The 27,769-nt window shown below is 39.9% G+C and overlaps 2 protein-coding genes across 2 annotated transcripts; both read left to right on the top strand.

The window, feature by feature from the left end:
- Positions 1–132: 132 nt before the first annotated feature.
- On the top strand, positions 133–22,445 carry LOC309698835 (glycogen synthase kinase-3 beta-like). Its single transcript, XM_082521552.1, has 11 exons — positions 133–499; positions 9,399–9,484; positions 11,719–11,820; positions 11,949–12,032; positions 12,470–12,580; positions 12,819–12,949; positions 14,166–14,370; positions 14,500–14,595; positions 16,160–16,346; positions 16,580–16,657; positions 17,552–22,445. Exons 1-11 carry the CDS (start codon positions 325–327, stop codon positions 17,611–17,613), a joined length of 1,317 nt encoding a protein of 438 aa, XP_082377678.1. The 5' UTR covers positions 133–324; the 3' UTR covers positions 17,614–22,445.
- A 1,419-nt stretch (positions 22,446–23,864) lies between these two features.
- On the top strand, positions 23,865–26,725 carry LOC309698836 (dromaiocalcin-2-like). The gene is made up of 8 exons (XM_082521553.1): positions 23,865–23,879; positions 23,946–24,020; positions 24,152–24,178; positions 24,455–24,499; positions 25,768–25,928; positions 26,078–26,209; positions 26,378–26,477; positions 26,567–26,725. Exons 2-8 carry the CDS (start codon positions 23,969–23,971, stop codon positions 26,641–26,643), a joined length of 594 nt encoding a protein of 197 aa, XP_082377679.1. The 5' UTR covers positions 23,865–23,879; positions 23,946–23,968; the 3' UTR covers positions 26,644–26,725.
- The last annotated feature ends 1,044 nt before the right edge of the window (positions 26,726–27,769 follow it).

Below are 27,769 nucleotides of genomic sequence, written 5' to 3'. Positions count from 1 at the left end.
CATTTAAATTTAACTGTAGCTGCGGCTCTTTCTGGCCTACATCCCTCCTGTTAATCCAGTTGAAATTTGTAGTTGTTTTGATTTGTAAAATTCAGAGCGGCAAACCTAAGTAGCGGTTGGCTCTAACTCCATCTCCCAGGTGTCATTGCGTGCGGTCTGTTTCTAGGTGTCTAGCAACAGCTATAAGCCCAGACAGCCGGCGGCAACGGGAGCGGTGTTTCTTGGTGTGTCTTTGGTGTGATTGTTCGTTGCCGGTTGTTCATAAGTAATAGTGGTTTAGCTGAAAAAACGGTGAAACAACAACCCTGACCCCTGCACAGAGATATGAGCGGCAGCGGGCGGCCCAGGACCAGCTCGTTTGCTGAGCCGCCAGGTGTTCCAGGAGCCGCTGCTGCGTCCGCCGGATCAGCCGCTGCCGTGGGGAGCAGCACAGGAAAGACCGGGGTCTCGCAGGCCTCCGGTAGCAGCTCGTCAGGATGCTCCAACCTTAAGCTTGCCAGTAAGTTGTAATTATCTACTAACTCCTTATCAGAATGTGCTGAATCAATATGTCATATTACAAGTTACAAACTAAAAACTACACACCGTCGTTATGTGTCACAGCGCAGAGGAAAGTCGTTATTTCTCCGCGAACTGGCTAGCAAGGTTACTAGCCTGCTAACGTTAGCCACTTGTTTTGTACATTACTAGTTCCCTGTCCGGCCGATGGCTCTTTTCACCCCGTCTGGTGTCAAGACTGTTTCACATGCCATCATTTTAATCGAGCAAAACTAAAGCACATTAAAGATTTGAAGTAACTAACTAATATGTGTTTAAAAGCTGCAAGTGGGTTGGATTTTTTTATTGTGGTCATTGTGGCTGCTGAGCTGTTAAATCAGCTCCGTTGTTCTTTGTGACCAAGCTAGACTGTAATACCCCAAGTTGAGGGCTCAATTGAAGGGTCTTTTGTAGGTGTAGCTGAGAGTGCCATTAGCTAACAGTCTGAATCCACTGGTGGAGGGTCAGGGCGGAAAAGTTGCATATTCACCAAGGTCACCTGCGGGGTAGTGTTAAAAAAAGAAGCTTAGCAGCAGGTGGCCGACGCCTGGAGGATGCAAGTGATCCACGTCCAACAGCAGAGCCCAAGGAGTGGGTTTCCTCAGTCTGAGGAGAAATAATAGTATGCCCTTTTATCACTGTAGTAGCGGGTGTAAGCAGAGATCTATGTGTGTGTGTTAATCCAAACCTTATCATCCATTTGCAGCCACTGCCGCGTCTCTTGATATTAGAGCCCAAAAGGGAGGTCATCTCCAGTTCAAAGCCATGTGACCCCTAGTTTCTCTGCAGCAGAACAACACAGACTGATGTCCTATCAAATGTTGCCTTTGGCAATTTAAAGATACTCTTTTGAATGGTTGATCAGGTGGGTTTTTTTTGTCATGTTTGAGCAACCTGCAAGCTATACCTGGAGGCAGAATTTCTGTCAGTAGGATTTTCCTGAATATATCACCAGGACTGTGATATTTATTTATTTTTATTTTTTTAAACAAGTTCTTTTTGTAAGTTGGGTAAAAATACTTTAATCCATTTTTGTTCATCAGAAATAATAATAAAAAATTTAAAAAAAACACCTAAACCTCTGATATGCTTAATTGTATAGCCAGCCTCACTCCCAGCAGACCACAGTGAACCCGGAGCAACGTTGACACGTGAGGGAATGAAGTGATTTGGGGGATTAAAATTAAACTTGGACATGGAGCTTAGTCAATGCAAAGTTGAATTGTAGTGCTTCACAGATGACTGACAAGCCTAAAAAAAATAATAAAACAAATGAAATAAAAAGTAGAGAGTAAATTATAAAACCAAACAGAATAAAATACAATAACTTATTTTATTTATTTTAAACCATACATGCCTTTTCAAAAGGAGAAGGGAACACAGGAAGGTAACGCCCGATAAATATTTGAAAGGGATTTAACATTAATTACATTTTGAAAACTAGATGCAGCAAAGCCAATTTAAAAAGTGGTAAGCTATGTCTATAAATCATACTTAATCACAAGCCAGGCTGAAGAGGCCGGTTTTAGATTTTCTATTTCAGTGATTGTTCCTGTGATTTGAAGCATAAAAAGTAAAAAGCTGCCCCACCTGGTATAATGGCGTATACTCTGAGAGCATATAAGACACATTAGGGCTTTTTTCTGGCTAAAAATGGACCTTTGGGGCAGTGATGACTGCAAATATAATCACAATTTCTTCCAGTATATGTAAGGCACAGAATCTGTGTTGCCTTACTAAAGTCTACATTAAACATTAAACACCACTAACAAGAATAAAAAAAAAACAAAAAACCAACAACTTTGAAATCATAATCCTGCTGATCTTTCTTTAGGTAGAAAGCCAACACTTTTTTTGTTTTTTGCTGGAAAACTCCTGGATTTGTGCAGCAAAGGACCGTGTAGGGCCTTAATGCGTACCATCCATCTTGTCCAAATAAGCACTCAGGCTGCTGTTTTTTCAAAGACTAGATAGCTGAGCATTTTTCAAGCCTGCTTTAAAAGCTTGGTCACTTGGAGAGATAAAGAAATGGTTTCACTTTTGTGGCATTTTTAAGGAGATAAATGGCAGATCTGGAGATAAATCTCACATGAGAAAAGTTCAGCTCTGAGGCTCCGTCCACACTAATGCGTTTTGAAAACACATCGTTTTCTCTCCATTTTGGCCTCCCATCCACACCGGATGGCGCTTTCCCCAAGGAAAAACGCAGCGTTTTGAAAACGCTCTGGAAAACGAATACATTTGAAGACGGTGCGTTTGCGTCGCAGTGTGGACAGTGAAAACGCAGACTTTTGAAAACGATGACGCATTTTAGTCATGTGATGCACTCATGTGACTAATTAAACAAAGATAGCGGAGGGCATTATACAGCAGTTGTTTTATTTGCTCTCAATTTTGACAGCCCTTTTAAACATTAATATCAGTTTGTACATGCTCCAGATAGCTTTTCTTCAAATTCTTTAATTCTCACTCGCTTTTGCAACTTTGTACTTTTGTGTTACTTGCAGCAACAACTCCACCTCATTGTTAGTCCATTTGAAAAACTCGGTGCTTTTCCTCGACATTTTGCCGCGACATTTCAACGAGCCGGAAAGTAAATAAACGGCTGACAGAAATGAGGCAGGCCGAATCTTCTTGCGCTTCACGCATGCGCGGTACTGGAACGTAGGCGTTTTCTGCCGTTTCAATGTGGACGCACAACTCTGTGAAAATGACTGAAAACGCTACTGTGGACTCCGAGCGTTTTTCAGACGAAAACGCTGTTTTCAAATCTATCCGGGCTAGTGTGTAGCCTGAGTCAAAGTCCACAACTAAATCTCTAACGCGTTGGCTTGTTTTTCAATGGATCTGTCTGTATAAAGACTGGAAAACATGTAATGTTGAGGCATTTCCTTGATGTTATAAAATACCGGTATTGGTCTAATTTCAGTCCTTTGCTCTGAATATGGTACTTGTTGTTGGTAACTCTTAAAGATGACATTTTTACCTCACTGTGTATTAAACAATGAAGAAAAATGCACCTCCTTATAGCTTAGATTAAATAACAGGTTGCTTACCCACCTGGTTACCTGCCAAAATAGTTTTAATTGGTGTGGAGATGTCCTGAAAACCTTAGTTTTCTGCATTAAGGCCCTGTGTGAATGTACCTCCTGAGCTGACAAGCCCTGACATGTCTTTGAAGTGAAGGAGGAGGACTAAAGACATGCTGTGTACAGTAATCCTCTATGATTACATTTTTGCTGAAATACGCTGTTATTAATACTTATATAATCACTAAAATATTTCTCTCTTGGAAATTAGAGTACCAGCATCAGAATTGATGCTAATATTATGGGATGCTTGACAGTGAATTTAATTTTTTTGTGTGTGTATGTGTATTGTAGAGTTTTTCTATTCAAAAGAGGAAACAGGTCCTGCTTCCATGAAGCAGAACATTTCTTCACATCGTTGTATAATTACCTTGTCGGCTGCTGTCACCGCTGCATCCAGGAAGATGTTCTCTTTTCCTGTTTTGCTTTGTTTTTTTTGTATGGTCTGTGAGCAGCACCAGGATTTATCTCAGGTCTGCTTCATGCATAAAGTGTAATTCCTTTGCAGTGTTTGAAGTTTTATAATGCAAAATACAGTTGAGGATCTAACTTCTAGTTTCGTGCTCATGGAAATCCGATGTCAATGCTGGATGAATGATATGAGGGCTTGACTTTTGCAATGCAATATATAAAATTCAGAGCATCATACCTGTACAGTGGAGGTTGAACATGTAGGACACAAGTCAGGGGCAAGAGACCGTTCGCCTTCCAAGTAAAAGTTGTGATGTTTGAAATGTGTTTATCCATCGGTAAAACTGAGAAAGAGTTATCTATTTTCATTTATGCTTACTGCTTATTCTTAGCAAGCAAGTTGGGGAAAAATGCAATTAAATTAAATCCTGGATGTTTGTCCTTCACACGAATGATGCCACACCTGTAACTGTGAAGCTTTTGTGTAGGTTAACAATGTCAGTATTTCAGGCTGTCTTTTAACTGTAGCAGGTGTTTCCTGGCTTAGAATAGGCCTTGCTGTTGAATAAGTCTGTTAACTTATTCAACAGCATTCATGCGTGTTTCTACCCTTTGAAACATTGTTAAATACTAATGTTGTTAATAAACGAGTGCATAATTCCCAGTAACACACATTTAAAACATTTTTTTTTAATCTGATCCACACAAATATTTATTTTGTTAGGATTAGGTCACTCTACCTGTGACCTGGACAAGCTTTAGAAAACGGACAGCTCAGTGTCAGACTGTCAGTTTGATAAAGTAGGAAATGTGTGTTGAGTCACTATCTCTTCTGTGAAACACTGCAGAGGCGTTTCTGATACAATCATGTGATCACCTCAGGCTTGAGGGTATCACAAGGTTGGTAACAGCTACATTGATTTTATGTAAAGTTGATGTAAATCAGCTTACAGTTTACTCACAGATGTAACCTCAGTGTACCGGGAAGTGGACATGTTTGTTTTTTGGTTTGTTTGTTTTTTTATGGACATGTTAAACATAACATGAGTGCTATACTCTAAAACAATAGAAGCCTCTTTCTTCCACCAGCAGTTCTCCCCACAGAGCAGATGCCCTGGTTAGATTTTTTGGAAGATGCTGCTGCATTAAACTGCATATTAATAAGGTAAACTTAATTCTCTTGAACTACTTTGCTTTAAAGTGTGGAGTTCATCTAAGTGCAGTTTGTTTCTTGTGTGTAAAGATATTAACACAGAAACCTGCTGCTTAAGTGTGGCAATTCAGACTACTTCTTGCATAGTGTAACCCTCAGCTGACTAAATTATTTGGCTTATAAATGACCAAGTACGCTTATTTATGGTGCCCATTTTATTCTGTATGGGACTTCAATGTATTTACATTTTGTTTTCAAAGTTTAAAAGGTGTGAAATTATCTTCCATTCAATTAAACTGTGTCCACACCAGAAGTGATTTGCTGCACTGTAGTGACCAGAGATCACAGAATGTACATATTTGGCAACGCAAAAGTGGGCGGGACCTGAGATAAACTTTTCTCAACTTGCAGCAAATGACTGAAGGGGCTACCAGTGAAAGTGTCAAATGTCATATTTGTCATAAGACCTAGTGGTAAATAAGGTAGAGGCTTACTAGACAAGATGGACCTTGTGATTTCCACAAGTGATCATCATCAGTTTCAAAGCGATGCACAGTGAGTGAATGGTTTTCTGTGTGCATATGAATCCTTGTTTACTCAAGTTCTGTTTCAACTGTGGTGTAAAAATTTTCAAAAAGGAACGAGGGGCAAGCTTATTGATGGCATTTAAAAGCAGCTGGAGATGAATGGTTCACGTTGGGTTTTCAGACAGACAGGAAAAAAAGGAGAGAACTGAATAGAAGCTTAACACTCGGTGGTTAATGCTGACAATATGTTTTGATTCCAGCTTACTTTTCCACTGGCTGCAGATATTTGTAGGTTTCTAGCACAACTCTATTTCCGCAAGTAACATGAGGGGAAACTTGTTGTGATGCACCATTACCAACTACATTACTAAATCTATTTGTGTCAGTAATACTAGAAAAGGAACACTTAAGGTGGGTACAGTGTGCCCTTATTATTTTAACACCAGCCTTTTATCCTCTGTTGTGCTTCTGTTTCAGAGCAAGTCTAAACAAACACATGGTTTTTAGATGTGTCGTATTTAAAATATTTGCAGAGAAACATTCAAAATCAAGAGTTCTGCAGCAGTAAATCTTGTTCTAGGTCTATTATCATATATAACGATTATGGGTGGGAAATTACAATAAAATCAGAGTGTTTATTGTCGGGACTTGCATGCAAGTGTTCATTTTCCTTGCCACAACAATGAGCCACTTGCAGTAAAATACAACGTATAAATATACAACCAAATTCCTGTTAAGAAACATTTTTTGATTAGAAATATCCCAGTGGGAGATAAATGTTCAGCTGAGGTCATTATTAATTTGACTTGGAGGTTAGGAGGAGTAGATGCAACACGCATTTTTTGATCTGGCTACAATGTATCAGCCTTTTTAAAAAAAAACAAAAACTGCAGCTGAATTGGTGTTGGTGTGACAGAGTTTGAATAATGGCATGCATGCAGGGATTATTTCCTCCTGGAGACGCGTGTTTCCCGTCTGTGAATGTCAGGTGAAAGACAGGAAGCCAAGCGGTGACACACAATGCAGCGCTGGTATGAAAACACTGAACCGTGAAGCGGTGATAAATCAGGAACTCTGACGAAGACGGAGAAAAGGCTTCATCTTTATCGTGATAGATTAACAGCCTCGAGCAAGTTACAAGCCCGTGGAAATTATTTTTCATGCTATAAAAAATAAACAGCAGCAGAAGGGGGGGGGGGGGGGAGCAGCATCTAAGACAGTTGCCCTACTTTTAACCTGGACAAGTGAGTGTGTTCATCAGGGTTCAGAGCTTGAACCCAGTCAATGAGGTAGGGAACCCACTGACACGGTCACGCTGCAGGCCTCACGGTTTCAGCTGTAACAGATACTGCCATCGTGTCATTTGGATAACCAGGACAGTTTGCTGTGTGGACACAGACATGCAGGAACACTAGGGTATGCAGTTCTGTGTGAACGAGAACAATATCAATAAGTGCATTGTCTTGTTTGGTAAACAGAGCATTAAGTGTGTGGACATAGAGTGGTAGTGACACAGAACCATCATAGCTACATGACAGTGTTGCCCCATTATTTAGACTGCACAGATAACACAGGAAAATTAAATTTAAAGTTAAAGCAGGGTTGTCATATTAAGTTTAACCAATGGCCACACAGAGAAATGGGAATCGGATCAAGGTTCAGACATAGATTAAGCCTAATCGTAGACCGTCAACACAGGTTTTCATTGAGTTTTTCGTTTAGACTGGGCCTAGGCCTAATCCATGTCTGGGAAACCTGCTGATGCAGTTTATTCGAGGTTTTTCCAGGCTCAAATGAGTCTTTAAGGGTATTGCATAAAGGCATGATTGATCCACATATACTCAAAACTAAGACCCGTCAATTTGCCAAACAAAAATGACATTTTTAATCTTGAGTTTAGTAAACCCCACTGAAAACACAGTATTGGTGATTTTCATTTGGTGGAAACCCAAAACTACTTTGGTCTGTACTGGAAATTTCAGAACTAGTTGACAGGAACAACAGATGATTCCCAAATTTTCATATACAAGACAGTGACTTTTCTGCACGAGGCATATCTTCCTATGAGAATTAGTACTTCTAAACTATGATTCTACTTGGACTGTTGAGGAAACGTTTTGTGTGTTTGTATCCCCCCCCCCCCCCCTTTTTTTTTTTTTTTTACTTTTATCTGTTTGTTTGTGGTGGTGGTGTTGATGATGATGATTGATTGAAGTGTACATGCTAATTTATCAAACAGTTTGACACTTAGAAACCTTGTTGGTAAAAAATAGATGTGAAAGGAAATTGGGCCGATGTTGGAGATGCTTTACACTTTTCTCAACTCCAAGGCATGCCTTATCTGATAGAGAACAACCCATGCATTTAATTTCTTTTTGCAGTATTCTGATATTTCTTTCTTTGTAAGAGACTGGGGCTCATCGGAAGAATGTCACCGTCCTTCGGTCTGTGATTCAGTTTTTGCTTTCACACCTCGACCAGCTTTGACCTGAGAGAGAGTCACGGTTTCAGCCACGTATGCAGGATTTCTGTTCTCAGGATTATTTTTACATGCAAAAAATAGCCTCTTTTCCACCAGCACCTACTCAACGTGACTCTACTGAGTTTCGATTGTTTTCCATTATAATTGATTACTACCTCAATGTGGGTGGTGGTATTATAGCAAGGTCCTGTGACATTTTTATGCAAAACAAACACAAAAATGGAGGGCACTTGTGCGTAGCCATTTTCATCATTTCCAGGTTTCCACAAATGACTGGTTTTATTCCTGAAAGTTGCCCTCATGACTCATTGACTGACGTCACTCCCTGGCCAATCAGTGGCGTGCAGTCTGTTGATGGCGCATTTTCGGCTCGACTCGGCTCACTTGGAAATCCGTTCGAGTAGGTACTAAAAAAGTACCTGGTACCAGGTTGTACTACCACCTAATGGAAAAACCTAAAAACAGTCGAGTGAAGTAGGTGCTAGTGAAAAAAACGGGCTTTAGTGAGCGAACATCTAGCTGACAGGAAACGAGGTGATGGGAAAAACATGAAATCATGTGTGCAAACCAAAGTCACCACCTTAATGATTGAACCATTCGGGTAGGTTAGATGTCTGGGTAATTGAACCTCAATCTGAGGCTCACGTGTGAAAATGTTAATGGCAGAAAAGTATATTTCCTCCATTTCAGTTAAACAATAATTGAGTGAAATGCTACAGTCTTCCCATTATACTGGAGGCTAATATATGGCTGATGATGCTACAAAAATAATCCTTTTATGTTAGGCTGTTATGACTTAAAAAAAATTTATGAAGACAAAGAAAGTGGCTGGCCTATTTTTGGGTCCATTCCCACTTTAATTAGTCACAGCGTCTTGAATATGAACTCTGTCTTTCGCTCCTTCTTCCTTGGAGGGTTTTGTAAAGTTGACAATCATTCACAGGCTGTCATTAACCTAAATAATCACCCGGCCAGTGGAGAGACAGCCCAGATGTAAAGGCTGTTGGCAGTCAGTTGAATGTCAGGAGTGCTGTTTAGTTTGTATCCTAAAGGTCTTTCATTTCTTTAAGTCTCATAGAAATGAGCCAGAGGGATGACAGGACATTTAAAACCTCCTTATAACTGTTCTGTGGTCTGCAGCACAGTTAACCGCACTATACCTACAATTTTTAACATGCCTCTTCCTGCTTGTTTCCTAGGAGACAGCGGGAAGGTGACAACAGTCGTGGCCACACCGGGTCAGGGACCAGACCGCCCACAGGAAGTCTCCTACACTGACATCAAGGTGAGAAAGAAAGAAAAACTGAAGCTCTATGAAATTACAACTTTCTTTTTCCAAGTCTTCTCCTCATTTTTGTTTTGTCTGTTGAGGATGGTTTTACTTAGTTGCTGCATATTAAACGCACAGTTGTGAACAGCACATGTAAAGCCCCCAGTCTATGTAGCAAGTAGAGACCAAACACACTTGTGCAGAACCAAATGCTTATACGTCTTCTTTGGTTTCTTTTGGATTTTTAAAAATCAGAACAACACAATTTCAGTTTTCTTGAAACTAAAAGAAAATGTATCAAAATCAAACCACTTTTAAGGACTTCTGATTGGTTCTTAGTAGCATCCAGGTTTTTTCCCCCCCCTTTTCTCCAAGAGCAAAATGAATTTATAGTTTATGTAGTTTGTAACAATGAGAAACTGAAGTTGAATCAAACAGTTGGCGAGTACAGTGCGCTTGTCCTCCATTTGTCATTGTTGGTGACGCCACCAAAACATCCAGTCTGTAGGAGAGTTTCAGCTGATGGGTCATCATGATACAGCATCAAGCAGATTTTTCACTGAAGCTGAAATATTTTCAACCCACACAGACGCATTATTGCCACTTTTCTTATTGTCTAACAGAAATTTTTGGCAAACCAAATCGTGCATAAACTTTGTATGTAATCTCAGCAAAAACTGCCCTCGTTTGGTATGACAAGGGCGTTAAAGACGTTAAATGGGATCTGTCGTTCTTATTTCCAACTTTATATTTTTATTGGATTCTCGTGATTAGTTTTTGATGAGTTAGTTTTCATGAATTTTTAAACGTCACAGGTTTTAGTCCTTGAGAACCAGTGTCCTGAAACTTTTAAACGTGTCCAGCTGCAACACAACGGAATAAAATAAGTAGGTCATTAGCAAGACTATAGAACTGCATGCTGAGGTGGCAACCCCTAACCTAACTCAAGTAAATTAAAATACATGTGTTTGGAAAAATGTACTCCTAAAAGTACTTTAATTGCACCATGTTCATTCACTCATGAGCTACTGTAACATCACCACCTCAGCATGAAGTTTCAGAACACTGGCCCTCAAGGACTGGAGTTTGACACCCATCCTATAGAGCTACCAGTGGAACAATCTGAATCCTGAGCTTTTGGCTCACAGGGATGAGTCAAACGTTATTTGAAACTTTAATCACTGCATGTGGAATTAATAAGGGTATTGATCAATGCTGATATTTCCATAATTATTCTGCCAAGCCATAAAAATGCATGATTTTAAAGGCGCACATTCTTTTGCTTGTGTCTTTGGAAAAAATGACATAACTGTGTCAACTGTAGCCTGAAACTACATAAAGAAGAGTGTTGCACAGAGCCAGGCTGTTATCACTTTTAAGATTACTTAATGGCTCTGTAGGTGTGTGTAAATTCAGATTTATCACACTTTTATCACAAAGCCAATAAAATCGTCGTTTAGGCTTATCAGAAATACTTAACTTGTCTGATGCCTGCAGCAGTGGAACGTTATCATTATATTTGTATAATTTGGCAAGAGTCTTAAGCAGAAATAAAATCTGACTACAAACATCTCAATGTGCTTAATCGCCATTTTTAATACCTGTGATTTTAATACCAAAGGATTTAAATGGGAAAATTGCCAAAGAATTTTGATTTATTCATGTACTGTTTCTGTGCTCATGTCTGACTATCCATCTATCTTTTGTGAAACAGTCACAAGATTTAATCTATTAAAACATTTTCTTGATCATTAATTTCCCCTCTTATTTATTTTTATAAACAAATTTTCTACATATGTCCACATAGTTATCATTTCACAGAAGTCCCGCATGAGACCCTTAACACTTCTGTTAGATTACTAATGGAATTTGGTTGGACACCATAAATCGTTAGGTTTAGGCATGAGAAACTACTTCATTAGTTTTATAAGAATAGGCTGAGGTAGGATTAACAAAAAAGGAAGATTGTTTGGATTTAAATACATAAGTTGCTATTTTATAATTTAAATTTTGTGGTTGTTAGAGTGACAGATCTCCACTGAAGAGTCATCATATGCGCTGTAGGCTTGAAAAAGACTTTCAGAAAAAAACAGACTATCAGTCAAAGATGGATAGAGCCAATTTATTACTGTTAAAAGAATGGAAACACCAGCAGCTGCAGCTTTCAGGAAATTAAATAAATGTTTGTGGTTGATCACCTGATGGGCTGTCCTTCAGTCTGGCTCTCCTGTTCTGTTAAAACCTTGCAGGTCATTGGGAATGGGTCGTTTGGTGTGGTGTACCAAGCTCGCCTCATCGACACACAGGAGATGGTGGCCATCAAAAAGGTTCTGCAGGATAAGAGGTTCAAGGTAGGCGTGTAATTTAGTTTCTGTAATAATCTTATCAATGGCACCCCCCTCACCCTCCTTGTTAATAGTTTTCGTGATCACTTTGTTTACTTGGTTTCCCTCATTGACTCATGTGTCTGTTTGTACAGAATCGGGAACTACAGATCATGAGGAAGTTGGACCACTGCAACATTGTCCGATTACGTTATTTCTTCTACTCTAGTGGCGAGAAGGTAAAAAAAAACAAAAGGGTCATGGTACAGACTACTCTAAAGAGAGCTGAAAGAAGAGATGGTGAAACAAAACTAACATAAGTTAAGCTATGGTTTATAAAAAAAATAGACATAAAATAATTAAACCTCTCTAAACTCCCAGTAGTTTCAGTATGTCGAAACTATAAATAAAAGGAAATGGTGCATGTCCATAATACATATACAGATGCTCAGATATAGCATTAAAAAAATAACCCAACCCTAAAAAGGGGAAGAAATTAGTTTCTTTTACTGATAAATATAGAATCTGATTTAATGTTGCAGAAGTAACTTACTGGAAATGTTTTGTATCAGCGTGCGAGGTTATGCCAGGCTTGTCTGTCTGTTTGCTTAGCTGTCTTAAACCATAAATGCTTTAACTACAGTTACCTTTGTGTCAATCCCTCCATCCTTTGCAGAAGGATGAAGTGTACCTCAACCTCGTGCTGGACTTTGTCCCCGAGACGGTCTACAGGGTTGCCAGGCATTTTAACAAGGCCAAGAGCATTATTCCTATCATATATGTGAAGGTAATTCTGCCCCTAATTTCCTTCCAAAACATTTCCATGTTGTCCAAGTCACAGTATTTTTCTGTTGAAGTTTTTATTCTCCAAAAACTTCAAACATTGTAAAGTTCAGAATTTCCTTCTTGTTTTCAAGAATCTCCTCAGGTCTCCAGTACAAATACCAAGCTTTATGCTATTTATGTCTCTTAATAAATTATTTCTATGTTGTCTGATTTTTGTATTTTGTGTTGACCTCCAACAGGTGTACATGTACCAGTTGTTTCGCAGTCTGGCTTATATCCATTCCCAAGGTGTGTGTCACAGAGACATCAAGCCCCAAAACCTGCTCGTCGACCCAGAAACTGCCGTCCTAAAGCTGTGTGACTTTGGCAGGTAAGCTAAACCAAAAAAATTTCCACACAAATCAGAACTTAATTTAACAGTAGTAGCAGGATTACGTTTATCTGCCTTTTAAGTATATATATTTTTTCTGAAATCTAATATGGGAAGAATAACAGCATTTCTAATGCTTAACACTTAGATTCTGTTCTGTGAATCAAGTTCAACATGCATAGGACTGCAAACAGTCTGAACAGGGTAATGAAGGTGGTTGTCACCTCAATTCAACTCATCTAATCTAGCTATGAGCACATTCATGTGAAAGACTTGGAGTTTGCTGCATGTGATTAATTGGAAACGAGGACACGTCAATGGCTATTAGAGCATTATACTTCACAAAGGAAAAGCAAAGAGTAATGATGTAAAAATACAAAAAAGTTAACCATAAAACAAGCAGAAAGTAACACAGCTGCTGTAAACGTGTGCTGAGAAAAGCCCTGTACAGAGTGTGAAGTATTAAACAGTGATGTATGGTTTCATGCGTCTTATATTAGATCCAGAAATGACAGCTGGCAAAAACTCAAGTTTAGCGTCAGGAACACGGCTCTGTTTTTATTTTTGGTAGTATTTTATTTTTTTTATTCAAATGCTTATTTTTCTGTTTCACAAGCACACACGTCTCTCCCAATAGCCTTTCTCCTGCACTCAAGCTGCATTACTGATCTCCTCTTCAGTATCTGCAGATGATGATCAGGCATTTGGTTGAAGATCAGACTTTAATTACAATGTTTAATTAGTTAAATTAAGACGTTGTTAAATGAAAGGACTCATATGGTGTGTAATAAAGTGTTAATCTTGCTCTGCCCAGTTGTGTTAATCTGTCTGATAGAAATAAACTATAATTCAAAACAGCAAATGCCTGATTGCAAATTTTATAAAAGTCATCAAGTACTCTTTTAAGATTATATTGCTTTATGAATGTTTGTATATCATAAAAATTGTTTTCAAATTTTGCTTGCTGACAGAAGGGGAAGGTAAAGGAAAGAAGTTAGTCCTCAGAGTCTATATTTCTCTTTGATGCTCAGGGAAATATAAAAACTTCCGACCCTCTTACTATCTGCACACAGAGGCATCTTCCAGGAATAGTGTCACTATTTTCCAGACAACTGAGTGCTCAGTAGGGAGTCGTTTGGTATATATTGATCTCCTATCTTTCTTTTTTTCCTGCCGTCTTTGTTACCATTTAACGTGATTCTTGTGCTTCCTTCAGCGCAAAGCAGCTTATCCGGGGTGAACCAAATGTGTCGTATATCTGCTCACGGTACTACCGCGCCCCAGAGCTGATTTTTGGCGCCACAGACTACACAGCAAACATCGACATCTGGTCAGCTGGCTGCGTACTGGCAGAGCTGCTGCTCGGACAGCCCATATTCCCCGGCGACAGTGGAGTGGATCAGCTAGTGGAGATTATCAAAGTGAGTTGTTTGTTTGTTGTTTTGTTTTTTCATTTAAGTCTTTCTGCACCATTCATTTATACTATTAAAATGTAGTCTTGCAATCACTCTGTTTGAAGTAAATGTCTTATCCTCCTCTTCTGTTCTCAGGTGTTAGGAACACCAACAAGGGAACAAATTCGAGAGATGAATCCAAACTACACAGAATTCAAGTTCCCTCAGATCAAAGCGCATCCTTGGACCAAGGTAAATAACACCTGAGGACGAATAACAGCAGCACAGTCAGTTTTCTCCAGGTCTATGCTCTCTGGAAGCAGGTGCACTGTGAATAAGACCGATCTTTTGTCTGAAGTGAGAAATAAAAGTTATCACAGTTTCATCAAGTAAATGAAAAATGTTATGTTGGTAGTTTCTTGTTAATTATATTGATGGCACTGACTTAGATGTCAAGTAACAGTCCCAAAAAATGAAGTATTGTTGTTCATAATGTTAAAAAGAAAATGGCAAAACCAGCAGTTACAGCTTTTATACTTTTTCAGACAAAATGAATCATTTCTGCAAAAGTAAGTTTTAAGAAATGATTTAAAAGTAGATGCAGAATTTGCTAACCTCGGTTCTTTTGCAAAACAGTTCCTCAACTGCAGGGTGTCTAAATTTCCTTTAGTCTGACCCGAGGAACTTGGGCAGTGACTCAGTTTTTGAAGGGGAGTTGATGTGTAATATAGTCGGCGAGCCCATGAAATGCTTTACATTTAAAAGTTTAAAGTCATTTCTGTATCTTAACTGGTAGCTACTGTAGTGTAGCAGGGATAGGAGTCATTTGGTCTTTGGTGTCATTAAGTGTATTTTCAAGTGAAGTCTCGTTCAGTTTGGTGCCCAACGTCCTCTGTAAGCCTCCTTTATGGTTACTGCAATGGTATGCATGACATCATCACAGCCCTGGGAATATTTACATTGGTGTTTGTGGCACTCTGGACTTGCTAGTTTTCTCCAAAACAGTAGGTGTTGCAACCTTTTCACCAGCGCTGGTGCAGAAGAAGTCAAAACAGGAAATGAAGCAGTCACAGAGGTTTTCTCCAGCATGTCTCATATTTTCCAGCTGTTGCAGCTTCTCTCTGTGTGCATTGCTATATGTTGCTGTAGAGCTGTAACACACTCGTAGACATGGCACCAGGTTAGAAAAACTGAGATACCAAAGCACAGGGCACCTACAGCTAGGACATCATTTTTGTTGATGTACCGACTGCTGCTTCCAGTGCAACCATAAAGTGCTGCCACTCAGAAGCAATCATTAGGCTCATCTTTATTGGTAGGTTTATTGAATTTTAAAGCCCTATAATTTATCTTTTCCCTTAAAAAAAGGACCTAAGGAGGAGGAGAGTAGAAAACCTCTTTTAGGTGCACAAGTTTATTAGAGTAAAAAAGAGAAATCCTGTGGTTGTGAGGATGAGGCCACATGGACTTGAGGTGTTTTTAATGTTTGATTAACTGAGATATACAAAAAGTATATACTCAGCATGCAGCCAAGAGAAGAATCCCTTGTAAATTTACTACAAAGCAGCTGGCTCTACTTCAAAAGCTGCCTGCTGTTGCCTTTGTAGATGCAGAACTCCTGCATAGAAATGACTGACTGTCATTTTGGGTTAACTTTGGGTTAACTTCCAGAATGGAAGAAACCCTGCATTGCATGACACTGGTTAAACATACTGGCATATGGAGCTTGCCAGTATGTTTAACCAATGTCTTGCCAGTATCAAAACATGTTGCTTGATGTCGGAACTTTTGAAGAAAAGCTCTCGTATTTCCTCAGGTGTTTAAACCTCGCACCCCTCCAGAGGCCATTGCGCTTTGCTCTCGGCTGCTGGAGTACACGCCAGCCTCACGCCTCTCCCCGCTAGAGGCCTGTGCACATGCCTTCTTCGACGAACTGCGCCAGCCAAACACGAGGCTGCCCAGTGGACGAGAACTGCCGATGCTCTTCAACTTTAGCACCACAGGTAGCAGAGTTAAAGTCTCGTTTCCTTCCCTTTTTTCTTTGCTAATTGTTCAGCTAAGTTGTAGCTGCTCTGCATGATGATTCTATGTCTGTAACACGACTTTAAAGTCAGTTTGTTCTGCGACTGCTGAGGTGTTCCGGTTAATTCAGTATGCCTCTTTTGTTCTGTTGAATGACACTGCGCTCTCCTTATGACTCAGCGCTAAATAAAAACTCTCCTTTTATTCTCTGCAGAGCTGTCGATCCAGCCTCAGCTGAACTCAATCCTCATTCCTCCTCACGCTCGCTCTCACACAGCTGCTTCTGCACACGGTGGGAAACTCTTATTGTAATTTTACTGACACTGTCAATAGCAGCTGAGAGGGAAAAAAACTGAAATATATTTTTATGTTTTACCTTTTTGATTTTATTTTTTTAAATCCAGACACTGAAGAATTAAAACTCTTAAAATTGTCTTTATATTTTTGAAAACCATCTTTATATCTCATGGAAACATTTTAATAAGCACACCTTATTTAAGTCCCATCCTTGATGTCCCCATCAACATCGTATATTTGTATAAATTTGAACACCTCTGTTATTTTTAGTTCATACAAATCCTTAAAATGCCTTGTAGGGAATTAAACTCATTCACCTGAAAAGTTTATGATGGCCATTTGGTAAAATTGAGCCAGGCTGCACAAAATTCTCTAAGTTTAAATGCCTTAAATTAGTTCTTCAAAAGTCTTTCAAAAATATTATGCCGTTTGTACGTCTCAGCAGTAAAAATCTTATGGTTTTGTTGTCACCCTGCTGGGTGGGTGGGCGGTCAGCATGGACACCAAAGTTTGTAAATCCGATTACTCGAGAAGGAAGTCGCCTAGGACTTTCAAATTGAAACTTAAGCTACTGTTTTGTACAGATTTAAAATAGATGCAAAGTTGATTTTAAGGCCTTAAGAAGTTTCTGAAGATCTTAAGAGTCACCTTGTGTATTTAAAAAAAAAACAAACATAAATCTGACATAAATAGTTTGAAATAGAAAGTTTGGGGGAGCGGGTGTTTTTATTTTGTTTTTTCTTTCCTGACACAAGATGGCAGCACTACGCATAAAATTTCAGACTGATTATTTTCTATTACACTGTCTGATGTTTACTGCTCTGTAAAGCTGTAAAGCTTCAATTTAAAGCTCACTGTACCTTTTGCCTCTTCTTCCTCTCCCCTTCAGATGGTACCGGTTCAGATTCATCTCAACACAGTTCAGTACCAGGATCTCTCAACAGCATCTGAAGCAGCTTCTCACCCATCTGCCTGCAAAGCATCACCACGTTTTCTCAGACACACACACACTCTGTGTCCACAGCTGTCCACCATGCTGCTTTGCTATCTTCTTCCATGGTCTGTTTCTGTACAGTAAATCCACTGAGCAAACCCTTCGTTGTTTAGGTGTCAGGGTCGAAACTACGACAGGCGATTGTTACACACACCGAATCGTCCCGCTGCTGCTCGGGTGGTTTTAGAAGGTTCAATAGTCGGGGCTGGTCCTCTGTATTATAAGCTTTTGTTAACCATTTTTTTTCATTTTTGTTTTCTTTGTTTTTATTTATTTGGCTAGGTAAAATCATTATATACCTGTTTTTCCCCCCTCACTTTTAAGATTATTTTTTTATTCAGTGTTTTTAAATGAGTGCACGCTGCCTGAACAAGACTAGAACTGGGCCCCTCATCACAGGTCATCACAGTAGGACTTTAATTTAACTCAGGATGGGAGAACAGTTGCAGGGACATTGACATTATTTTAGTCCAGTCCTCTACCTAAGTTACAAATCAAACCTTCAGCTGTTGTTGTTTTAGCTGCAGATGGAAGAAAAAAACAGGCCAGTGCCAGATAAATGTCAGTTTGCCTCGTGTTGGAAACGAGCATCCTTACAGGTGTGTCTGCTAAAGGAACTAAACGCTTCTCTGACTAAACTATATATACCCAACAAGGAAGGAGTCTTAATTTTTTTGAGGCTTGAGACCCTTTCTCAGTTTTTAACCATGTTTTTACTTTTAAAATTAGGTCCCACATTGTCGGCCACAGAGGCATATTTGTAGGAAAGGGCACTTAAGTGCAACTCGAAAAGAAGGCATCACTTTTCAGGAAATAGTTTTAGACCTATTAGGGTTGGGGGAAAAGAAATGGCCTCCTCAGAAATGTTTCTAGATGGCTGGACAGAAGCGTGGCTGCTCGTTCTCCTTCTTCACAGGTAATTTGGCTGCGTTCGCCTGATCATGAAATGTCAGGAAAAGGTTCAGACAGTACTTTTAGTCTTAGATCAGTGTTGTGAAAGAAGATTGCAAAAGTTCCCCATAATGTGCAAGTGGAGGTGGAGACTTTATATTAAAAAAAAAAAAAAAGTCTTTTCTTTAAGCAAGCAGAAAAGGAAAACTTTCAACCTTCCCCAAAGACATGTTTGAATTTCAGCCTTCTCTGGAAACGGCTCTGTGTTCTGCTGTTTTAACTAAACCAAAAACGTAGTTATTTCTTTACTATATTTCCATATTTGCTTCCTTTTAAAGATTCAATTCTGTGATATGAAGTCAGTGATATGAACATATAAATTGGTGTTACAGTCTGAAATTATTCAGACTTTTAATGGCTTAAAAACAAGAAGCAGAGAATTATCTGATTGGTCCCTCATCCGGTTTTTGTAGTTGTGTGGATATGAAAGCCTCGAAACTTCAGTTAAAACTTAGCAGAAAAATTGATTTAGATGCAAATCATGTCCAGATATCAGAAAGCTGTTTTTGTCTTTTTTGGGGTTTTGTTTGTTTTTTTTTTAAATCCTCCTTGGTTTGGAAATGTGGTGCTTGAGTATTTGTCTCACTGTTGATTAAAGGCAGCAGAGAAACAAATGAAAGCTCCGGCGAGTTCGTGTTTATTTATTAGGTTGTCTTTGGATGAGATTGGAGTTACTCTAAAGTCGTGGTGATGGTGCGAGGATAAATGGAGCTGGGCTATCAGCTCATCAGTGCTGACGTAAGAGGAAGCATATCTGTAGGCAAGCAGGGAAATCCCTTTAAGCTGAGTGTGTGTGTGTGTGTGTCTGTGTGTGTGTGTGTCTGTGTGTGTGTGTGGTACTCCTGTGTTCTTGAGGACCAACTCTGATTTAACCCCCGTGATGGTGAGGATGTTCTTCCTGTCCTCACTGCATTGTTTTGTTTTTTTTCTTTAAGTAGTTGGAGCCCAGAGAGTGAGTGTGTATGTGTGTGTGTGTGTCTGTGTGTGTGTGTCTGAGAATACTCCCACCTACAGTCTGAACAGCCAGTGTTTTAGGAATAGAGCAGCCAACAATACTGATTTTTAGTACGCAGTACAGACCACTTGAAAGTTTGTAGTATAGTATATTTGATACTATTGTACCATTGCCTCCACCTGCTCTTTTCCTCCACCCCACCTTTTTTCTTTTTTTTTTTTTTTTAAATTGCTCCACACGTTCACATTAATTTTACACAAGGAGAATCACTCTTCCCCGCCAGCCGCTTCATTTGTTTGTGGCGCGTTAAAGCCGGCTGCATCCCCCTTTCTCTGCTGTAAGAGCCCAACCAGCACGTTTGATCGACTCTGCGGGTCGACAGCGTTCACACGCAGAGCTGTCAGTCTTTTCTGACGCAATGAAAAGCTGTGACCAAGCCTGAGGAGAGGACTCAAATGTGGCTGGTTTCAGAAGCCATTTTACTTCCTAACTCCCCTCCTCCTCTTATCGCACGTGTAAATATCACTGATTTTTATTTGTTCCTCTTTTTACTTTTATTACAGAGTTGTTTATATCTTATTTCCCCTCATTAAGCTGTCTTAGTTCCTGCATTTTTGTAAATAATTTTTTTCACTATCCAAAATGTAAATACTGCAAAAGTGAAAAGGAAAAAAAAAACAGCCACTCCTCATGTTTGTTGACGATCTTTCTCTCTCCTTCTCTTTCTTGTGTACCAGTGAAACTGTTTAGTAGCTCGTCCTGTTTCTCCTTTAGTCCTCTGTGGACTGACTGACTGCTGAATGAGCCTCTTATAAGGGTTCTGTTCCATAATGCTCTCTCTCAGCTCACCGAGTGTGAATATAATCAGCTAATCTGACACCTGTAAAGGACTGAGCCATTTAAAAGCAGCATCCTGGGTTTGAGTCTATCCCGAGAAGCCAGCCAGTGACGTCAATAAATGTGAAATGTCCAGAACATTAAACCATTAAAGTGAGACTTAAGGGGTTTATTTTTGATTTAAGTGTGATTATATCTAAAAGAGCTGTTTATGTACAGGATGTTCCACTTACTCCCACCTGCACTAATTCAATCCTCCAACAGGTCCTTTTCCTGCAGCTTTTCCCAGAAAGAGGAAAAACATAAAAAAGCAAAAGAAAATCTCTTTGCAGGTTGTGCAGGTCATATTTACAGTAGTCATTACCTTTTGACTGTAGATGGCGAACACCAGCAAGCCTAATCCTTATAGCACAGATAAAGTAATGCACTCATTTTCATTATTAGGCTAAGTAATTGCTCCTGTTACTGCTTCACAGGGGGTAGAGTACAAAGTACAAGCAGCCCATAACAATTCAGTGAAGGTCAGTGCACAGTGTAGTTATTTTATTCCTCACACTCAAACGCACCACTCTCACTCATTTCAGTCATAGAGTTGGGTTTGTTAAGCACAGACTGTATATAAAAGATGGACGTAGCCGCTGATTCTGAAAAGCGAAGCCAAGGTTCTGGTTGCTTAGATGACCCATCAGTGTATTTATCACCTCTTCACACGTCAGTCATTGGTATCCTTCGTTTCAGTCGCTTCAATCACTCGTCTTGAAGTGTAGTTTGTTTTTGGACACGCCCACTTGTCTGTTGTTACTGCAAGTCTCTGAACATGGTGCTTATTGGTTAACAAGTTGCGATCTTGCTTTTCTTTCACTTCACAGTCGGGTCTACCCCCTCACTATGATGTCTCGTTACAGAAAGCTAAGATGGCGACAGTGAAAATATCTGCTCAGGGGCTTTATAACATGACCTCACTAACCAACGGGTGACCTGACAGGAGTTATGTCCATCATTTATTTACAGTCTGTGGCATAAAGTTGAAAGTTAACTCTTAGCTTCTCCAGCTCCAGTTAAGAACTTTTATCAGAGTTCATAAAGCTCTTTAGTGTTTTTTGTTTATTTTTATGTGTGGTTGTACTTCCTGTATTTCTTGCCTTGTAAGTGGAGCAGGTTTAAAAAGCACCTGAGATTTACATGTCCTACTGAGTTATATGATGGTGCTTTATTAGGTGCCTCTGTGTCTCCCCCATTATACGAAATGTGTCCTTCAGTGTTGGCGCTCTGAGGCTTAACCACAGCTCCAGTTGTCATCGTCATAAGGAGCTTGGAGGAGTGTTGGTGACTTTTTTTCTGATTCTGATTCCAGGATTAACAGGTTTTCACTTTTGACTTTCACTTGCCTCAATCTATGCGTTTATAAACTGCTTGGTTATGGTTTCGGAAAATTTTCGTGCTTTTTACCCAGAGCATCACAACACAGATGCCAGCAGGTTTGACAATGCAGTCTTAACTGACGCCTCGGGATCAGAGCGAGCGTCTCATTAATTCTCATTTTGGAACAGAACTCTTTTTGCTTGTGACAGTTTGCAAAATATGATTACTGTGCAGTATCGAGAGGAAAAGTGTCGAGCGATCTCACAGGTGTTTAGTTGGGTTAGAGTCCAGCTAGTACTCAACATGTGGGCATTTTTGTGTTTATGCGCTGTGTGGCATTCAGAATCGCTGCTAACGATCACAACAGGGTGGACATGGGCGCCTGTGTTACGACAGACCTATCAGGTGTGTGTGGATGTACATTACTGACAGTTTCATGAAGTCTGAATCTCAGAAATTGTTCTTAAATTCTCTGAAAACTCAGATGTTAATATTACCTCCTTTAAAAAAAAACAAAAATCACATCTGTTAATTTTTTATTTAATCTGTTTACTTTAGTGTCACTCTGGCCCGTAGACCACTGAGCCTGAGTGCTGGAGGGAGAGGGAGAGAGAAACAAGTCTGTCTCTGTTCTGTGTGCGTACGATATGGACTCATTTACTGTAATAAAGTGATGAAACTGTGTCACAGCGTGGGTTGTCTTGTTTGTGACTTGGATTAAAAGTTAAAAAACATTTATCCACAGCTCGAGCTCTTTGTGGGCCAAACCTGCAGAAACAAGCTTGTCCTCAGACTGAGATGTCTCACTTCTGCTTACTTTGGTAGACCGTCACCTAATACATCACTTTAAATCACATCCCTGATTAAAGGGTGAACAATTATATTGGACTCTGTCTGCGAGTAAATTTCAGTGTCTTGGTATCTTCCCCCCCCAGTTCCTTGCTTAAAGACCTACTGTGGCTTGAAGGGCCACAAACACAAGTTGGGGGCCCCACCCAAGAGGGAAAATGAAAGGGACACAGTTCAGCATCAAGTCTGTTAAGCTTCACGAATATTGATCTTGTCAGTTAAGTAGCAGAGAGGGTTTTAATCACTTTAAGCTTCTTTGCTGTCAATTAAATTAACTGGTCCACTAGAGGTTCAACAATCAGACAACCCCCAAAAGGAATGGTTTCACAGGTGGAATCCACTGACATTTTTTCCCCTCCTCATCTACTCTGGGGGGTTGTTTTCATGTTTTGCATAGTCTACTGTCACTACTGGTAGCTGTACCCTACAGAGGTTGTGCAAGTAGTCCAATTTCTGGATTCACAGAAGTACGTCCCATTGCTAGGTTTGCTATGTCACCCAGCACAGCACATAGAGGAGAGTCCAGGAGACGGACAGTTACTCGACAGCGTGTTAGGTCCTTATCAGTGTGACCAGTATCTGGTTTTACAAGTAGAGACAGAATGAACACAAAACCCCTTTTTCCCTTTGATAATTTTCATTTGTATCACATGATGTTGCATCCTTTTGTTGCTAACACATCTATCTAGAAGTATAGATATCCAGGAGTCTTCCTGTTGAGTTGTTTTCAAAGTATTCCTTTCTACACAGCATCTCAAGGGAGGAAACTGAGTTTGGTGATGTCCCTGAGTTCTAGGCTTCAGGCAGTCATTGACTGCAAACTTTAATCCAAGTATTAAAAACAATCATAGAAATACTGAATTATGCTGGTTTGTTCAATCAAATCTGCATTGTTGGGTTTAAAATCCCCTGTAGTGATGTATGCAGGCAAAACTACAAGACTTCTGTGTTTAGGGCCATAATTTGTTGGACAGTGGCGTACCTATTGAAGTGGTCAAGAAGTGAAGACTTTGCAGACGCTACAGAACTTTCATGAATTTGCTTGGTCATCGGTGCAGGTGTGCACTTTTTGGAACAAAACACCTGTTTTGGAGTCTTCAGAACAGTTATTGATTTATTTATTTATTTTAAGTCATTTTTTTAACCGTGCCTAATTCAATCAGTAACCATAAGTAAAAAAATTGTTTCCTTGTTTCTTCTTGTATATAAGAGTTTGTTATTTCACAGGACTCCAGAATTCAGCCGAGAGGTTAAACTTCACTGAAGCAGGTGCCTGAACTTTCTGTTCTTTCCTTTGGGTTTGTTTGAATTTGTATTTATTAATTTTCTTTGCAGCAGTCCATCACCCAAAACAAGCTATGAGGGTATTTTTCCTTCTTTTTGCCGGCGTTGCTTTGTGCATCACAACAGGTGAGACTCATCACAACAAAGAAAACCATTGAACAGAAAAAAAATCATAGCGACATATATGATGCACGTCTTTTCATAAACTACTTTGTTGTTGACAAATGCTTAACTTCAGTCTAAATACTCTTTCACAGCAAATCCAGTGCCTGACATGAAGCAAGGTAAAAGTCCTTGTGATGCATCTTTAACATTAAGTAGGTCAAAGTTAGTTACTGCCAGCACAGAGGCTACATAGAGGTAACTTTTTCTCCAGATAAGTATTTTCTATGTTTTGTGGCTTTGTTCGTGCAATAACAACTGGAAGAAAATGGTACAAATGTGTAAGTAACTGTGTTCCCTGCAGGTCAGTGCCACTTCTACTGTCCTGCTGCACATGCAAAGCTGACAATGTACATTAAAACCTACATTTGATCCATTCTTGTTATGTTCTGTACTAGAGTCACCACTGGAGCTGATCCCTGCTCAGCAAAACAGGACTGATGGTAAGGGAGAATATTTCTTAACTTGTCTGTCCTTCAATCACGGGTCCTCTACCGGAGGCCTGGGAACTTCAGGGTACTGTACAGTATCCATGCTGCTCCTAAGACTTTCCTCTTCTATACAGAAATCTCAGATATCATTCTGAGTTTGGGGGTCACTGCACCAAATGCTCTGATTACTACGAGGAGCAGATCTTCTGCACCAGCTCTCTCAGGTATTTCTCAAGCTTCTCATGTTCCTTCTTCCTAATGTTGCTATCACTACGGCCTTCTTGCTCTGCTTGTCCACCACTACAATGTCCATTTAATTAGCCATAACCAGTTTGTCCCACAGGATCATTCTCAACCACCTTAGGGGGTGTATCTCTTTGGGACATTTAGGCCATACTCAGCACAGATGTTCCTGTATATTGTTATGTAGTAGGATTCCAACTTTTCCCTATTCTCATCCCCTGTGCACTTATGCCATAGCCTTGTACCAGTAGCCTCAACACCTGACGTGAGTCTTGCTAGTCCAGGCAACTTCAGTTATATATCTGCCATTCATGTACCGAGGTAGGCTTTGGGGGGCTTAACCTACAGCAAGCTGGACTTTGGTTTGGTAGCACAGGAACAAGCTCCAGCTGTGTAAAGAAGCCCCTGAGCAACCCAGCACATAACAGCAGGGTGCAAGAAGCTAGCAAGATTACATGCTTCCAGATACAGGCGGACAAACTCTGATGATTGCTAACCAACTGGGCTCAGTAGTGGTGAACAACCAGAGGAAGATGGCTGTGGTGTTAGATGTAGCTATACAAAGTGCTAGCAATATCAAGAAGAAGGAGCACGAGAACCTTGAGAAATACCAAGAGCTGAGAAAGTAGCTGGAGAAGATGTGAAGGGTGAAGGCAACAGTGGTCACCGTGGTAATCAAAGCCCTCGGTCAGTGACCCCCAAACTGAGCGAGCGACTCCGGCAGATCACAGGAATGTCATCCAAGATCTCTAACAGGAACAGCAAACAGTGCGGCACTAGGAACAGCAAAAACCTCAAGCTCCTAGGCCTCTGGTAGAGGACGTGAGCGTGGAGGATAAAGACTCGCCTGCATGGCAATTGTGTAATTTTTTTTCATTATATATAAAAAAGAAATTATAACTTATATAAATTATAAAATGTAGAGAAACTCTCTGAATTAAGTCTATTGTCTATGGAATACCAGCACTTTTCCCAATTTCGAACTTCTTCATCTCTGGTCAATTCAGGATGTAGTTCATTAACTATTTTTTAACCAGAGATGAAGAGAGGGCAGCCGCTGCAAAAAGCAGGAAGGACGGCTGTAGGGAAAGAGGGATTCGCTGAGCCTCCAAACCAACATGGAGGGAAGTGTCCCTCTGAGTTTCCTGAGCGATGCTTCGGCTTCTTTAATATCCCCCTGGCTTGGATAGATGCCGAGGTAACCGTGTTACATCATAATTCTACTGAAGACCTTTAGAAATTACTCAGAAATCCATTATTTTTATTATTTATAAAAGTAACTTAAGCGTGCAGTTACCATTGAAGTCTGAGGCACTGTGTTTGCCTGTGATGTGTCTGCTTTTACAGGAATATTGTCGGTCATTTGGTGCAAACCTTGCCTCCATCCATGAATGGGATGAGTATGATTTCGTAATAAATCTCATGAATGAAATGGGATACAATGGTCCGGCCTGGATTGGTGCCTTTGATGCTGTCAGGGTAATGTAAAATGCAATTAATTGTTATTATAGCAGAACATTTATGCTAAAGAATGAATGTCTCCCTGCTTGTTGTAAATACGTGCCGTGACTGTTGTTGTGATTTTATTTTTACAGCTGAATTCTTCTTACATTGCTTGACGCTGCTTGTCTTTTTTGTTTTTTACAGTTTGGAGATTGGCTATGGAGTGATGGTTCAGTAACTGATTTACTCATGGCCCCTGACTTGCTAAAGAGCTGGAATAAATGGGGACGTTGCCTTGCAATAGGTATATTGTAACGTGACTAAATCAAGTGACTGCAGAAATGCATTTTGAAATATAAAGCAGAATGGTCACTCCTCTTGTTTTCTTATCAGATTACCCCACACCGAAACGTCATCCTTGTGGAGAGAGTCTTCCTTTCATTTGTGCATTTAGACCAGGGCTGTGTTAAGCACTTACCTGCAATCAATCACATGAAACCAAAATCTAAAATTCCTTTCCTTATTTGCAAAATAAAAGTGGTTTCTCTTCAATCATAGCTCAGTTCTGTTTTATTTATTTATTTATTTCTCTTCGTGCATTGCCCCGGGGTACATCAGCATAATACGTATATGAATGTCATGGGTACAAAGCAGGGTTGATACAGTCTCATATATGAATCGGGTCTGCTTTTTATTTTCATAAAATGTCGACTGTTTGATGAGGTCTTCTCTCATGGTACCCCCGGTATAGATCAGTGTCATCAGCATACAGCAGGGTCTTTACATCAGGATAAACAGAAGGACATGATATGATCTAAACAACACACCCAATAACACTTTGCCTTGTGGCTTCCCTCATGGTTAATGTACTCCTAGACCCAGTGCCAAGCCTGGTTAAATGGTGAAGGCTGCATCAGGAAGGGCATCCAGTATACAATCTTTCCCAAATCAAACATCCAAAATCACAGTATTTCTCTACCAGACCAGATGGAGCCCTGATTAACAACAACTGCCTCCTGTGCTATTGGCTAATAGTATGCCAGTGGAAACGGTGATATTGTTGACACTTAAATGTAGAGACTATGACTGGTTAAGAGAGAGAGCAGGATGATATGACATGGAGAAGGAAGGTAGATGTGTGAAAAAAGACCAAGAGGAAGAGAAACAAGGCTGGGAGCGTTAGAAGTAGATTTAAGGTGTTCTATCATGCTGTAGATAGGAAGAAAATGGGGTAGAGTTAATCTTGAAGGAAGAGCATGTTAGTAATGTTCTGGAGGTACAGAGAGAGTCAGACAGGAGTTTGAAACTAAAAAATTGAAGGGCTGATGTCAGTGTATATGCCCCACAGATTGGATATCAATTAAGAGAAAGAAAAATTCTGGAGTAAGTTGGATGAAGTGATAGAGATTGTAAAATGTAGCTAGGCAGCATCAGATGATAGTCTGTCGGACAACTTTAGAAATCCAAAAGAAGAAGTGGGTGAAGACAGAGTCAAGGATTAAATGGTGGAAGTACAAGAAAGGAGAATGTTGAGAACTCTTCTAAACCACTCTCTGAGGTGTTTGAAACATCCTCTGGACAGAGGAAAGAAAATAA

This window comes from Aulonocara stuartgranti, assembly GCF_965226115.1.
Source record: "Aulonocara stuartgranti genome assembly, chromosome: 22".
Classification (NCBI taxonomy): Eukaryota; Metazoa; Chordata; class Actinopteri; order Cichliformes; family Cichlidae; genus Aulonocara; species Aulonocara stuartgranti.
Note: the sequence above shows the minus strand (reverse complement) of the source record. Positions and strands in the feature narration are given on the sequence as shown.

Excerpts from the sequence above, each read along its gene's own strand:
- LOC309698836 (XM_082521553.1), top strand. The coding sequence starts at position 23,969 with ATGAGGGTATTTTTCCTTCTTTTTGCCGGCGTTGCTTTGTGCATCACA. Across the intron at positions 24,021-24,151 it reads TGCTTTGTGCATCACAACAG|CAAATCCAGTGCCTGACATG; the intron begins GTGAGACTCATC and ends ACTCTTTCACAG. Across the intron at positions 26,478-26,566 it reads GGGACGTTGCCTTGCAATAG|ATTACCCCACACCGAAACGT; the intron begins GTATATTGTAAC and ends TTTTCTTATCAG.
- LOC309698835 (XM_082521552.1), top strand. The coding sequence starts at position 325 with ATGAGCGGCAGCGGGCGGCCCAGGACCAGCTCGTTTGCTGAGCCGCCA. Across the intron at positions 9,485-11,718 it reads TCTCCTACACTGACATCAAG|GTCATTGGGAATGGGTCGTT; the intron begins GTGAGAAAGAAA and ends AAAACCTTGCAG. Across the intron at positions 12,581-12,818 it reads TTCCTATCATATATGTGAAG|GTGTACATGTACCAGTTGTT; the intron begins GTAATTCTGCCC and ends GACCTCCAACAG.